The sequence below is a fragment of the Mauremys reevesii genome, linkage group 7 (assembly GCF_016161935.1).
Source record: "Mauremys reevesii isolate NIE-2019 linkage group 7, ASM1616193v1, whole genome shotgun sequence".
NCBI lineage: Eukaryota > Metazoa > Chordata > Testudines > Geoemydidae > Mauremys > Mauremys reevesii.
In genome coordinates this window covers 34,255,097-34,270,899 of record NC_052629.1, presented here as the reverse complement: position 1 = coordinate 34,270,899, position 15,803 = coordinate 34,255,097, and the positions used below count along the sequence as shown (strand labels likewise).

At 39.7% G+C, this 15,803-nt stretch overlaps 1 protein-coding gene across 1 annotated transcript in view; it reads left to right on the top strand.

Moving 5' to 3' along the window:
- Positions 1-15,803, top strand: part of PTEN (phosphatase and tensin homolog) — a 106,367-nt gene that overhangs the window by 939 nt on the left and 89,625 nt on the right. The window contains exon 2 of the mRNA XM_039547624.1: positions 6,668-7,438. Within this exon, the coding sequence (XP_039403558.1) occupies positions 6,668-7,438 (771 nt within the window). The remainder of the gene's footprint in view (positions 1-6,667; positions 7,439-15,803) is intronic.

Here is a 15,803-nt window from a genome sequence, read left to right as displayed (position 1 = left end):
ATTTTTATGACAAATATTTGCACTGTAAAAATGATAAACAAAAGAAATAGTATTTTTCAATTCACCTCATACAAGTACTGTAGTGAAATCTCTTTATCTTGAAAGTGCAATTTAAAAAAATGTAATTTTTTTGTTATATAACTGCACTCAAAAATAAAACAATGTAAAATTTTAGAGCCTACAAGTCTACTCAGTCCTACTTCTTGTTCAGCCAACTGCAAAGACAAACAAGTTTGTTTACATTTACGGGAGATAACGTTGCCCACTTCTTATTTACAATGTCACCAGAAAGTGAGAACAGGTATTTGCAATGGACTTTTATAGCTGGCGTTGCAAAGTATTTACGTGCCAGATATTCTAAACATTCATATTTCCCTTCATGCTTTGGCCATCATTCCAGAGGACATACTTCCATTCTGATGATGCTCGTTAAAAAAAATAATGCGTTAATTAAATTTGTGACTGAACTCTTTGGGGGAGAATTTTATGTCTCCTGTTCTGTTTTACCTGCATTCCGCCATATATTTCATGTTATATTAGTCTTGGATGATGACTCAGCACATTGTTTGTGTTAAGAACACTTTCGCTGTAGATTTGACAAAACGCAAAGAAGGCACCAATGTGAGATTTCTAAAAATAGCTACAGCACTCCACGCAAGGTTTAAGAATCTGAAGTACCTTCCAAAATCTGAGCGGGACGAGGTGTGGAGCATGCTTTCAAAAGTCTTAAAAGAGCAACAGTCTTATGCGTAAACTACAGAACCCAAACCACCAAAAAAGAAAATGAGCCTTCTGCTGGTGGCATCTGATTCAGATAATGAAAATGAACATGCATCTGTCTGCACTGTTTTGGACTGTTATCAAGCAGAACCCATCATCAGCATGACATGTCCTCTGGAATTGTGGTTGAAGCATGAAGGGACATATGAATCTTTAGTGCATCTGGCATGTAAATATCTTGCGATGCTGGCTACAACAGTGGCATGTAGGGTGACCAGACATCCTGATATTTAGGTGTTTGTCTCATGTCCCGACCGATCTTTGGTTGGAACGCAATTTGTCCCTATATTTCGCTCTGCTGGCAGCACTCAGCTTTTTTTTAATTATTCTCTGCTGGCGGCCCCCCATATGTCTCGATATTTTCTTCCTCTCATTTGGTCACCCTAGTGCCATGTCAACGCTTGTTCTCACTTTCAGGTGATGTGAATAAGAAGCGGGCAGCATTATCTTCTGCAAATGTAAACAAACTTGTTTGTCTGAGCGACTGGCTGAACAAGAAATAGGATGGAGTGGACTTGTAGGCTCTAAAGTTTTACACTGTTTTATTTTTGAATGCAGTTATTTTTGTGTACATAATTCTACATTTGTAAGTTCAACTTTCATGGCAAAGAGATTGCACTACAGTACTTGTATTACGTGAATTGAAAAATATTATTTCTTTTGTTTTTTACAGTGCAAATATTTGTAATAAAAATAAATATAAAATGAGCGCTGTGCATTTTGTAATTTAAATCAATATATTTGAAATGTAGAAAACATAAAAATATATTTAAATAAATGGTATTCTATTATAAACAGTACGGTTAATTTTTTTAATTGCATGATTAATCACTTGTCAGCCCTAGTACAAACATTAGAAAATTTTGGTTTTAGTTTTAATTTTTTTCCCTAAAAGACCCACATCCTAACCCCAAATTTTGATAAACAAATGTCCAAAATCTGTTTTGCCAATCCTGCAAATATGGATATGTTTAACTTTACTCACATGAGTAGTCCCATTGAAGTCAATGTCTTTGCTGCATTATATTATAGCTTTCTAAACACATAGGGCCAAATTTCTAGGACTGCTCCACCTGTTTAGTGTCATTCACAAAGCAACTAGAAAGTTGCTAGGTCTCTACCAGGTCTCTACCAGGTCCCTAAAGACTCCATTTGTTTAAGGGGAACTCACACGTTACACAGAGCTAGCATAAGTGGCTCTATCGAAGAGCCCAACATAACCCCATGGAAGAAAAAAAGTGTAAGTCAGGTCATCACCAAGCTATTGGCAAGCCAGGGCTGTTAGAATATACCCTCTGTGTTGTGGGAAGTTAGGAGTAACCGAAAGCAACATCCATGTTACTCCAGGGCCCAGACATGTCCATGGCAGATGGCAAGATCAGGGAAATGCAAAGGTGGCTAAGAGACACCGTTGCTGTCAGCCTAAATGTGCTGACCCTATGTCAACCACATCTGAAGTTCTAGCCCATATGGTATACATCCTGGTGAAAGATGTATTTAGAAACCAGTAATATAAATGGAAACAGATTTGGAACACTTGTTGGGTTATGTTTGTTTGTTTACAATGGAGAAAGGGAACATTTCTGAAAAATAAATATAATACATGCAATTAATGTAAGTGCTGATTTTGAGCACTTGCATTGAACAACAATGGGGAGGACATTTTTCACAACTGATCAGTTGTTTGGATTTAAAAAATCCTAGTGGAAGAGATACAAGTGACCTGACCTCTCATTAAACAAGGTAAGGTAGAATACACATGGCATGATACTGTTTTCCCTTCTACTACTAGTACATTGTTATGGGTGATGTCTTTGATGGGCTTTATTCTGCAACACTGAAGACAACCGGGCTTTACTAGTGATTTCAAGAAGTCCCTACTCCGGCTAATTTGGATATATTTTCTTTTTTGGGTCCATATGGAGCCCCTCAAGGACTCTTGTATTTATGCTTCATTGTTGTTGTAGCTATCTACTGCAGCCTTTTATTTAAGAAAAAGCAAAAGAACATAGCTCTTGTTTTTCAATAGGTCTTTGTTAAGAGGCCTATTGTGTAGACTATTTTCATTTTATTTGCATTATCCTTCAAGCTACTTACTGTCTTCACAGGATTCTTATGCTTAGAGAGTATCTTTAAAGAAGAGAAAATTACTTACTTTGTAATTCTGCTTCTTTGAAGATCTCAGGATTCTCATTTTCCCACCTAGCTCCCCTGAATTTGGAGGATGCTGTTTTCAAATAGTGCTTCCATTCTTGGTGCTCAGCATTAGAATGTCCTCAAGAGTTTTTTATATGTATACCATCACTAGTGTTAGGAAATTTATTTTAGCATTAGACAATACTTCACCTTTCTGCTAAAAAAGAAACTGATAATTGATGGTATCAATTTGCTTTCCAAGTCAAAAGGCAGAAGTTTCATCTGCTGATGCGTGTGTGGCTGTGTGAGAAATATCTCTGCAACTTGTCGGCTTTGGGGATTCTACCTAACCTCATGATGGAAACCTCTCTCATCTTAATCTGATGCAAAATTACTCCTCCCATTCCCACCTCTTTATAGATTCTGGGGTACCTGCTTCTTTTGTTTTGCCTTTTGGTAAGTTTCCACTGCTTCCATCAGACAAGAGGAGCAAGTGTTTTCTCTCAGTGAGAGCAAACCCATTGTCCGAAGGTGTTTTACTTTGAATAGATGATCAGTTGAGTACTGATCACTCACCATTGTCTCTGGCCTGGCAGAGACTAATACACCCCTGCTATCTCATGGTGGATCCACATACATATATAGGCTTTCCATGACACAGTAATTTAATAATTCAGTTTAATAAAATATCCGACAATTCAGAAGTGATATGGAGAGAACCCCCAAATTGTCACACAAAGCAAGTAATTTTCCCATTCAGATGAGGCACAATTGGGTTCATGGGGCAATTTCTCAGAACTAGCAGAAGTGGAGTACAAGTATTTGAAGTAGCAGATATGAGAGATTTTTATAATCTACACACTATGCTCTGTCTCCAATGCTCTTTAGCTATATGTATGGTGGGAATGATGCAAAAACAATATGTACACCTATGTTGAGTATGGAAGAGATGAGAAAGAAACATAGTTAGTGAATTGCAGATGTTAATGTACTGCTACTATGCCCTGCTCTCTTTTCCTATTGTCAGGTTGGATTGACTCCTCTGGGACCCATAAGGCTGCAGGGGGCAGTAGGTGCCCATATACTAGCTCAGAAACCACCTCTATGCCGGAGGTTATTCTTTAGAAAATTCAAACTAATTAATTGGCTTGACAAGTTATACAAGTGTTGCTAAAATGTAAAGGAAAAAGAGACCTCAGCTCTTTATCAGAAGTAGATACAACACATTGTTTTGGTGGTTTAATCTCATATACATTTCTCATTAAGTATCAGGTTGTTATATAGATTTCATGCTATGTCCACCATTATTCTCATGCTCAGGTATTTCATTGTTATTGTTTGAAGTCTTTGATCATTTCTCATAATTGATGAACTATCTCCTCCTTCCCTTCTATTTTAGACAATGGAGTAAAAAAAATCTCTCTGCTTCAGTCTTTTCTGTTATGTTGATTACACAATCATTCCATTGGGTTTGTGTGTTTCCACTTCTCGTTTGTTATCATTGCATATGTGTGGACAGCATACCTTATAATTACACATATCTGCGTTGTGAGGTATCGGTTACGGTTATGTGACCATCCTGCTTGTGGTTATTTTTACCTTTCTTCCCAGTGTCTCATATATCATGCTTTTAGGTTTTGGTCTAATGTTTTTAGCATCACTGTGTTAGGCTATGTCTACACAGCATACCTTACAGCAGCACAGCCATGCCGCTACAGCCATGCCATTGTAAGGTATGGAGTGTAGCTGCTCTTTGCTGACTGGAGCTTTCCTGCTGGCAAAATAAAACCACCCCCAATGAGGGAGCGCATCTCCCACCGACAAAGTGCTATCCAGAGCGGTGCTTTTTGTCCTTAAAACTTTTGTGTGTCAGGGGTATGTTTTTTTTTCACACTCCTGACCGACAAAAGTTTTAACAACAAAAGGATAGTGTAGGCATAGCCTTAGTTGCAGGACTTGTGTAAGAAAGGTATAACAGACAACAACTATGACCCTGAATTTTTTGGGGGAAGGAGTTGTGGCTGGTTTATAGGTGTCCCCTGCTCACAGAAAACAGGTGGAGCCATAATCCATGCTGCAGACTGATTACTTACTCAGCCTAACTGGAAATGACATCTCTGTTTCACACCAACTTTAAAAAATTGTTTTCCTTCTGAATTTTCATGAAAACAGAATTGCATTGGAGGAAAGAGGTGTGTCTTGCTCTAGCCTGGTGCTTAAGAGTACTGGCTGGACTGTATGAGACAAATTCGAGTCCCTGCTCTGCTTGATTCAGTACAAGGACATGAACCTAGGTCTCCCCCACATCCCAGCTAAGTATCCTAACCCACCCATCCACCTATAGAGCCTCTGCCCAGGACCCAAAACAGTTTCATGGAAACTGATACACTTCTGCGAACATTTAATCTTTACCAAGACAGCATATTTTACCAAAACATTTCAACTCACTGCAGCTATTCCTAATATTACAGGGCTTAATACAAACAATCTATCCGCCACATATGGTTCCTGCTTCTTCCACACCTGACACTGCCCCCAGGATCACCACATTTGGTGACTGCTCTACTCCCTGGCCTGCACTCAGCTATTCTGCAGTTTTTCTTGTATAGCACTTGTTCCTCCTTGGAAACAACTCTCCACTGTAACCAGTACCTGGGAAGATGCTGCATGCTCTAGCAGTTCTCACATTTCCAGTCTCTACATGGTGATCCCAGAAACCAGGAGCAGCATTTGCATTCAAAGCAGGAACCAGTGTACACTGGTGACATCATCAGTATTTTCTACAGTTCTGAAGAACCATGCTCTCCTCCATACTGATATTTGCTCCCATCTCTTCACCTTGGCCTTACTCCTCACCTACTCAGTTACCCTCTCCCACTTCCTTTAGCTTATCCCCACTGACTGTAACCCCCTAAACACCTCCCCCAAAATAAAAGGAACGGGCATGCCATTTGCTACTATTGGATTGTTCATAGGGGCTAGGGTACCATGTCCCTTCCCCAACGCTTCCTCTGGCCAGTCTGGTTATGGACCATCTGGTCTGTGTGAGCAGCGCCTAGCACAGTGGAGCCCCCCGCTCTTGACCGCTCCCTAACACTAGGGAACCAACATGAACGATAGAAGCAGCCTATAGCGCCAGCACTGCATTGGCCGTACCTGGCCTTGGTGGGTATGGGGGTGTGACCCGCGCCAGGCAGGTACCCACATATTACTACACCCTCCCCTTCGTGGGGCAGCCAGGCTGCAGGGTCCAAGGCCCGATTCTGCCCCGCAGTACCCCAGCTGCAGCCCCAGTAGCGACCCCCCAGCTCCTGCGCGGGAGGGGCAGGCAGGCGCTGCGCCTCATCACAGGGACAGAGGGGTGGAGCGCTGCAGGCAGAAAAGGGACCCGACGAGCCCCACGTGACCCCACAGGGAAGTAGCTCCGTCGCCACGGTAGCGTGATCATATCCTTCCGCTTCCCTGTGGCCTGCTCACCGTTTGCTCCCCGGGACGGCTCTCCCAACCCCTCTACTTTCAGAGCGTTTCGCCGGGGCGCAGGAGAGCACCGAGGAGCGGGCGAGGCAGCGGAAGGGAGGAACAGCGGTCGTGGCGGCAGCTGGACGCTGATGTGGCGGGACTATTTCTCCTTGGCGGCGGCGGAGGAGGCGGGGGGCGGGACACGCTCCGTCTCTCCTCGGAAGCTGCAGCCATGATGGAAATTTGAGGCGCTCAGTGTCGCTCGGGCGCGGAGGAGGCCGGGGCCGATGAGAGCGGGCGGCCTGCAGCCCCGCACGCACCGCAACGCCTGAGCCCGCGCAGACTCGCTTCTCAGTGCGAGCCGCCTCCGGACACGCCGCCTTCTCCTCCCGCGAGGCAGCGAGCGAGCGAGCGCCCGCCCGCCCGGCTGCGCGGCCCCAACGCGCGGGCTGCGCCGCCGCCCCGGGCGGGGAGCGGAGCGGAGCGGAGCGGGACGGGGGGGTCCGACCCGCTGTCACCATTTCTGGGGCCCGGCGCGCTGGAGAGTTCCCCTCTCCGCCTCCATCGCCTCAAAGACGGCGGCGGCGGCGGCGGCACATTCAGGGACCTGGGCCGACTCTAAACCCTTCCGCCGCCGCCGCCGCCGCGGCTCCAGTGCCGCTCGGGGCAGCTGGGGAAGGAGGGGGCCGCCGCCGCCGCCGAGAGCAGCCGCCGCAGGGGGAGGAGGGTTCGCTGCTTCCCCCGTCCCCAGCCGCCGCCTGCGGGCCTCGGGCTGAGCCGCAGAGGCAGGCCCTGTCCACGGTGCCATCCAGCAGTAGCAGCAGCCATTACCCGGCCGCCGTCCAGAGCCCAGCGGCCGCCGCTGCAGCAGCGGGGAGAGGGGAACCAGCCTCAGCCAAGGCCAGGGCCGTCTGCATCCTGCAGAAGCCGTCGCCTCTGCCCTGCCTGTCCTCGCTGTTCCTGAGCAGCCCCCGGCTCCCAGACATGACCGCCATCATCAAAGAGATCGTCAGCAGGAACAAAAGGAGATACCAGGAGGATGGCTTCGACTTAGATTTGACCTGTATCCTTGCCCGGCTCACTCTAGCGTTTGGCTCGCCGTCCCTCTGGGAGCCGTGATCATCTCCCCAGCGACCTGTCGTGTTAATGCTGAGCGGGGATGCGTGTCTGTTCTCCCCTCCCCCTTCCACAGTGCTGCCATGTTCCTGACTGAATCTGCTATGCTCCCCAGTGCAGCCAGAGCCCAGGCGGGCAGGCTGAGCTCTCGGCCTAGGCCCTGCACCCAGGATAGGGATGAGATTAAAATGAAAATGAGTACTGCACCTACAGCTATTGCATCAGACCTTTACAGCAATTACCTAGTGTGCTTGCCTGTGTTATTTGTATAGCTATGGTCGGCATAATTATTTCGAACAAAATCAAATTAAAAAGTTAAATATGTGGCTAGGTTTGTGCAGTTATTGCAAGTTGGTCAGTTTTTAGCAACCGTATTTGTTTTGTGAAAAATGGAGGCAGTCTGTTATAGAAAAAGCATATCCCAGGTTGAATGTTGTCTTCCTTCCAGTTGATTGATGTAGGATTGGGCATGAACATTACCTGCTCTATAGTTGTGTTTTAGGTTCTGTCATATATAGCTCAAAATAGAGATTGAGTAGTTATTTGGTCCCTAATGATGATGATGTCATGCAGATTATTGGGTATTACATTTAGCAAATGGTGATTGTAGAGATTAACACTGGTGCTTATTTGAAATTAAAGCATTCTAGTATGGCCTGTATTGACATTTCTCTCTCTTAGGTGTCCTGTCCCATTTACAGTGATTTCATTGCTCATGTTCAGAATAGTGCCTCTTATCTTGCTGGTTGTTTTTAGTTCAAATATAAAATGTACTTGTCCTACTGTGGTGCATGTAGTGATGCCTTTTTTAATTGGTAGCTCAACTACTTGAATCAGAGACATAATTTTCGTGCATGTGTAGCTTTGATTTGCTATTACCTGGGTCTTTGTGTAAATAGATACAAAATATCTACTGACTGTGAACAAAGCATATGTTTCCAGTTTTTGACTAAAAATAAGTTCGTTTGACTATAAGAAAATGAAAAAAGAACATAAGAAAATAACTATCATTAAATTTAAAAATTGATCTCTTAAAAATAATAATTTGTCCATTCAGTGACGTATACTGGTAGATCTTGTGTGCATTAATGTACCTATGCTTAGGTGTGTGAGGACATTTCACAAACATAGGGGATGAGGTTCTTTTTGCCAGCTGACTGATATGTTTTGAATACATAGGACTCTGAGAAATGTAGTGTTCGGGGATATGTAATCTAACTCTATTAGGACTAACAAGTCAAACCATGAAGCATTAGAACTGCATAGTCCTTTAAACAGATGTATAGTAGCAGCAATGGACAGATGTTTGGCTTTGAATGTGTGTTGCAAAGTTAATAGAATATAAGGTTGTATTGTCATGTATTAAACTATCAGAATTAAGTTCTGCTATTTATCACATGCTATTCAAGCACTAAAAATATCTTAAGTATTGAAAATGGTATTAATTTTCAGAAGGAGGTTCGAGTTTAGAATGGGTTTACAGTAAAGTCAAGATACTCTTATTGCTCTTCAGAATGTGAGCAGAATTGCATCAGAGATAATAGATTTCTTCTGTATGGAGAGAGTGAAGTGTTTGTAGTACAGAATATATACTATTACATTGATTTGGGTCTCAGCCTAAAATTTTGAAGACTATTAAACAAAATGTGTGATCCCAGGAAGTGACCATTTAGATTTTTAAAACGCTAGCTACTGCTTAGTAAAGCATTAGTGCTTTTTGGTAAATATTTTTCATTCTGTTTTGGGAACATACTGATCGATTAATGAGTTGCTATCATTTCAGACTTCCATTCTAAGTTCTTTCAACTTTTTATTTCTCTGTGATGTGGATAGTATTACAAACCTGGATTTTCAAGATATAGGTTATTATAAAACCTACAAGACTAATTTCTTGCTCTACAATAAAGCTTACAGACTTCAATTTTATTGTTACGCTAAATAGTGTATGCACTTCTATAATGATGGTAAAAATGGAAAACCAATAGCAAGAAATCTGATTTCATACTTCTCAGTTTTAGGGTTTGTCCTTAAAACATTTTTTCTAAAATGTGTATGTCAGAAGGACTTTCTATAACAAAACAGAACTTCCTTTTAACTATTCATCTGCTTATACTTATTTTTGGCTTCTTGGCAAGAAGATTCTTGAATTTTAGTTAATTTTCTCATTTATACGGCTCACAGTTTTGCACGATACATTCAGTATTACAAAATTTGTCTTTGTACTTTGCTGACTTAAAAAAAAAATTCATAGACCTATTTTTTTTTTAAAGGTTTACATTAGAGGTTTGTGAGAAGACAAACTAATTTGGACAGAGCCAACTTCTGGTTTTAACTTGTTTAAGTTTATGGAAAGATTGGTTTTAGAAATAGTTCAGAATATTTCACGGAGGAGTTAGTATCAAAATAGTATGAAATGCTATTTTCCATAAGATTCTGTATTCACTGTAGAAGATTCTGAACAGATAATGAAGGAAGAAGACTCCATGTACTGAATGACAAAATATAATTGGATGTATTATAATACTAAACCTGTTAAATTGGTGAGCATTTGATTTTATCATCACTTTTGTGAAGGCTTCACAAGGCAGCCCTTTGACAAAGTTGTTAGTAGGATAGTTAGTACTAAGTTCTTGCTGTATAACTTAATCAGTCTTTATACATGTAACTGCAAACTAATCTTAGTTGAGTTAACTTTTTTTGTGGGTAGAGAGATGGCTCATAACTTTGAGAAGGAAAGACTAGATTTTTAAATGTAGCACAGAAGGTGGTGTATGATCATATGATCTAAGGATTGTCAGCTTTTTGGATTTTGATTTTTCTTGTATTTTTAATGTCAAAAGTCAGGATGTCTTTTTTTTTTTCCTTTTAAAACTAACATAGATTTACTTAGCTTACACATTCCTAAACATATTTTACAGGTCATAAGTCCTTTTCAACTACAAAATGTTCTTTTGGGGTGAGTTGGAATTGTGTATGGGTAGTGATCATATCCCAGGTTTAATACCAGAGATGCTTTTATATGTTGGTATTATGTTATATGAGCAAAACATCATAAACTAATCACTTAACAAGTGTCATATGATAAAATCAGTTTAGATTATTTATGCAGAAAGAAGATTCTAACTTGATTACACTGATTTTTACACATTACATAGGTTGAACCTGCTAAACAAATTTCTTATGTCACACTTCAACATGCACCATTTGTGGAAGTTTTTACATCCTTGGAATAGTGGTAGAAAGGGATGTCTTCAGCATTATATCCATTCATTTAAAAAAAGTTAAAAGTAATATCAAATATTTTTACCCGCCTCTGATTCCTTACAGTGACACCTTAACTGTATTTTTGAATAATTTTACAGTGTTTGAATACCCGGTATTTCTGAAACTACGTTCTTAATTTTTTAAAATTTGCTATGGTTGATAAAAGTTAAGTGGTAACAATTGTATAGAACCATCTAATGTAACTTGGATTGAATGCATGTGTTTTAGATGTAGTCTGTAGAAATTTACTTAAATCTTTTTGTGGAGCTTTCAGTCAGTTAAGAAGTCTAAAAAAATTTAGTTAGTTGATGCCTATATTACATACCAGTTCACAGCTTCAGTCAAGGCAAATTATGATCACTACATTTTAAAATGTTAATTTTACACCAAAGTTTCATACTGCATTGAGATCAGCTAGCAAGGACACCTGTACTGATCCTGAAGCAGGGCTAGGACTCAGTTGTGTAGATAGTGACTTTTATGCATATTAATGTCAATGAACTCCTATAAAAGTTCTTCTTCTTCTTCTTCTTATTACATTTAAAAATAATTGTGCATATATTGGTTACTTAAATCAAAATTCTGAGCTGAAGTTTCACAATGTAATTAACTATTTTTTTCCTATTAGTACTACTGTCAGAGTATTGTGTACTTTTGAATAAAATCTTAAAATGATCATATAACTTTACCATAAATTATTGCTGCTTGGTTTTAGGAAAATAAATTCGAAGTAACGGTGTGATGTCTTAATTATCAAATATTTAAAAATCTAATACTCCATTTAAATTAGAACCAATATTTGAGGTTGCATTTAATTAGATAGTCAGTCTTTATAACTGAGGCACAATATAGTGATTCTTATTATATATTTTGTAATGGAAGGTTTTAATTGATACAAAGGTACTAAAATTCCCTATATAATTCATGACTCCTAAATGTACTAGTAAATCATTGCATTTACTAAATTTACTGGTGAAAAAATATTCCTGTGTTTAGGTATGCATTATGTTGCTTAGCAATATTAAAAGCTTGACAGGTTTGAATTGCTCTTGGAGAATTGTCTAGGAAGTTGCATTTTGATCATGAAAAATTAGTTTCGGTATCACTGAATTACTCATATATCGTCTTGTAGTATTGTACTTAATAGCTATTATTTTTAAATGTGCACCAGAAGAGTGTTGGATCACTAGCCTGGAGCTCAAGAAATACAGCTTCAATTTCCTGGTCCACTACTAGCTTCTTGAGTGAACTTCGGGTAAATCACTGCTTCATTTTCCCAATTTGTAAAATGTGTTAATAGTACTTCCCTACTTCACAGTAGTGTGTGTTGAGGATAAAAAGATTTTGACATGTCCAGGTACTGTGGTACCATATAAGTACCTAAGATAGAAAACCAGGTGCTGTTAGATATAGAAATTTGTGCTCTTAAAAAAAACACAAAAAAACCCTCAAACCACTGATTAGGTGAGCCCTTATCTTTTTGTGAGGAAGATTATTTAACTTTGCCACTTTTGTATTATGTATTTATGGATAGCACTGTTTTGGTAACTAAAACCCATACAAAATATGTATTTCAGTAATTGCTTTTGCAAAAAATGCACTTTTGAGCTCAGCATTTTTGTGTTGTATTAGAAGGGAGACTTAGTGTATTTTCATTCAAATTATATCTTGGCTCTTAGTATTTTCCTGTTCTATAAATGGTATGATAGTGCCAATTTCACAAGGAACTGCTTGATTTCTGCATTGTCTTAACGATTTTAGTCAATGTGCAGCTTTTCTGAAGACTGTTTGCACAAGCTAAACATAAGTTAAAAATTAACAAATTACCTGTGTACACTTTTAAATGGACAGAAGCTGCCAACTCTTCCATGTGTTCACTTGTAGCTACTAGTCAAGTGATGGCTAGATGTTCTGTTTGAATTCTTCTGTTCAAGTATGAGAGAAATGAATATAGAAAAACAGTGAATAACTTGTAAATGTCTGAAAAATAATTTAAAAAAATAGCTAGTAAAATTGTCTTTAGTGAAATTGTATGCTCTCAAATATTACTCAATCTTAGTTGGACAAGTAGTTTTGGAATATGTAATGGATTTGTCTAATCTTGTATTAAAATGGGTACTGCCCTGTAATGTGTAAAATGTTGCAGGGTTTAGCTGAGCAGATGTATACTAAAATTGAAATTTGGTTTAAACAGACTAAGGAAACTTAAGCTCAAGGCTGCAACTATGTTAACTAAACATTGATTTATATATTCTAGTGCTCTGTACAAAATTATGAACTCGTGGGAGATATCCGCAATACCATTTGAGCTGTACAACTAGCTGTCTTAATTCTGACTCTACTTGCTTTTGAAAGGTTATTAAAACCATATTACTTTATAGTGGAATTTTCAGAAGTGTCGACTACTGGTGTTTGGTCACTTACTTCAGTAGGAGTGCAGTCAGGCCAATGCTGAGCAGTTTTGAAAATCCCACCCTTTAAGCCTTTGTTTTAAGGTAAAATGTCAATGGGTGGGTTAAACTTCAGCCTTTGAGAGTGTTGTCATATTTATGGATGTGTACTCTATTTAGCAATTTGTAGACATCACACTAATGTCTGAACATTAAGCCTTAGTTCTGTCCTCAGATAGTTGCATGTAACTACTTTTGTTAACTTCAAAGAGTATATTACCCATGTGTCTCGGGGAAGAATATAGCCCTGTATATGGAGCGTGTGAAACATTGGGGCTGGTTACTATTGCTGCAGCATGGCATATATAGAAATACCAGTGAGGTCTCTTCATATCTGTTGATTGTTGACTAATAGCTCTCTTAGTAAAGATTTTTTTTGTCATTGCATAGTTGATTATTCTCAGTACACTTAATGATTATATAGTAACTCTATTGAAAGTTTCCAAAGTGTAATGTTTGCTGTGTGGGTAGCAGTTACTTTATTTAGAAAAACTTGGTAGTTTTTATTATGTGTTAAATAATTTTCAGAAGCACCTAAGTACCTTTGATTTATGCCAGAGGAAGGCACAATTACATGTGTGTATTTGTATTATCTTGATCTGTGGCAATTTGAGTACAGAAATTCCTTGTAGCTTGATGAGAATATACTAATTTATGGAAGTGGCCTATGTGACGTACTGTAGCACAGTAATTTGTAACTTAGTCGTCCCGGTTAACATTGTTTCATTATTAGGTTGCTGATCTATTAGAGAACGTACTTGTTTAAAGTCACACAATATTCCGTTATAAGGTTGTTTGGCTCGCCCTATTCTGCCCGCCCAGCGCTCCTGTTCTGGAGTGGGCTCTGGGGCCCACACGCTTCCTGGCTAGAATGCTGGGCGGGTGGGGTGGGGCAAGCCCATGTGCCCCTGGCTGGAACGCTGGGTGGGCGGTACAAGCCCCCGCACCCCAAATCTGCTCCCCAGTTGGAACACCGGGTGGAGCGGGGAAAGCCCCCATGCCGTGACCTCGCTCCTTGGCAGGAGTGCCAGGCAGGCAGAGCGGAGCAAGACCTCATGCCCCGACTCCACTACTCCCCTGCCTCAACCAAGCTTCACAATCATCATTGGTGAGTACAATATTAAATTGTTTAAAATTATTTATAACTCATACAGTATAAGTATATAATGCCTTTTGTTTGGTGAAAAAAAATCCCTGGAACCTAACTTCCCCCTTTTACATTAATTCTTATGGGGAAATTGGATTCGCTTAACATCATTTAACTTAAAGTAGCATTTTTTCAGGAACATAACTACAGTGTTAAGTGAGGAGTTACTGTATTTCAGGAAGCAAAAAATATTTGAAAAAGGGAAATTTCCAGCATATGAGCTAAAACCATACAGAATATATTGCCCTTCAAAACATGATAAATTAATATTATTCTTAGGCAAGACTTCTGTATATGAAGTTTCTGCCTTTGCTGAACTTAGTCTTTATAATGAAATGACAGAATTTCCCTGAATCAGTGTTGTCAGGCACCATGTTTAATGCAGCACAAAAAAAGTGAAATTAAACAACTTACTGATAAATCTAAAGTTAGTATTTTTAGGCCCTTTGCACTATGTGTAAAGTTACCACATAAGAAATTTTAACAGTAATAGACTGTATCCCTGACCAGTGCAAGCCATAAAAAGCAAGGGACTAACAGGTAAGTTTTCTTTTTTTTTTTTAAACACCATATGAACACCCCTGAGATCCGTTTCATAACCCCTTCGTTCTCAGTCTAGTGTGTGTAGATTGCTCAGAATTGTAACTTGGTTTATTGGTGTTTATATAATTTGCCTTGGTATCCTGTTGGTGTTTCTTTCATAATTACATTTTGTGTAGTTCTGTACATGGTTTTTATCAGTTTGTGTAAATGATACAGTAACTAATTGCAAATAGTGGCTGGAAGATGTTTTTCTGTAATGTTTAGGAAGTGATGCGGGGGGGGTCTGTTAACTCTAATTTGGTATTTATACATAGAAATTGCAAAATTGAAATCTGTGTGTATGCAAGTAGAATGAAGTTTTTACATTAGTCTTTGGTTAGGGTAGAGATGATGCTAGAGTGATCTTGAGATCAAGAAGAGGAACTAGTAAATAGAGTGTAGCAGGGATGTTGAATGACTTAATTATTTCCTTGGTTTTCATGGTGTGTGTGTTGGTGGGATATGCAGTGTAGGAAAAAACCTCAGATTAATTTTTTCTGTGGGGGGAATTTTCCATAGTTTTTAATCTCTGTATATCAGTATGGATATTCATGTAGTTAGGTATCAACATTAATACATATTGTACTAAAAAACATAAATGCCAGGATTAAGGTTGCTTTTTTCCTGTGCAGTCTTAATTCAGGACCTTTGTGTGTATGCATTACCCTAGTTCTGCCTAACTTCACATATGAAGTCCTGAGGTAGAGCCAGCAATAGAACCCATTTCTCCTGGGTTGTAAGGTTGTCTGTGGCCTGGTCTACACTAGGAAATTAGGTCAATATAACTAGTCACTCGGGTGTGAAAAGTCTACAACCCTGAGCGACTCAGATAAAATGACCCGACCTCCTCTCTTCCTCCCCTCTTCCCC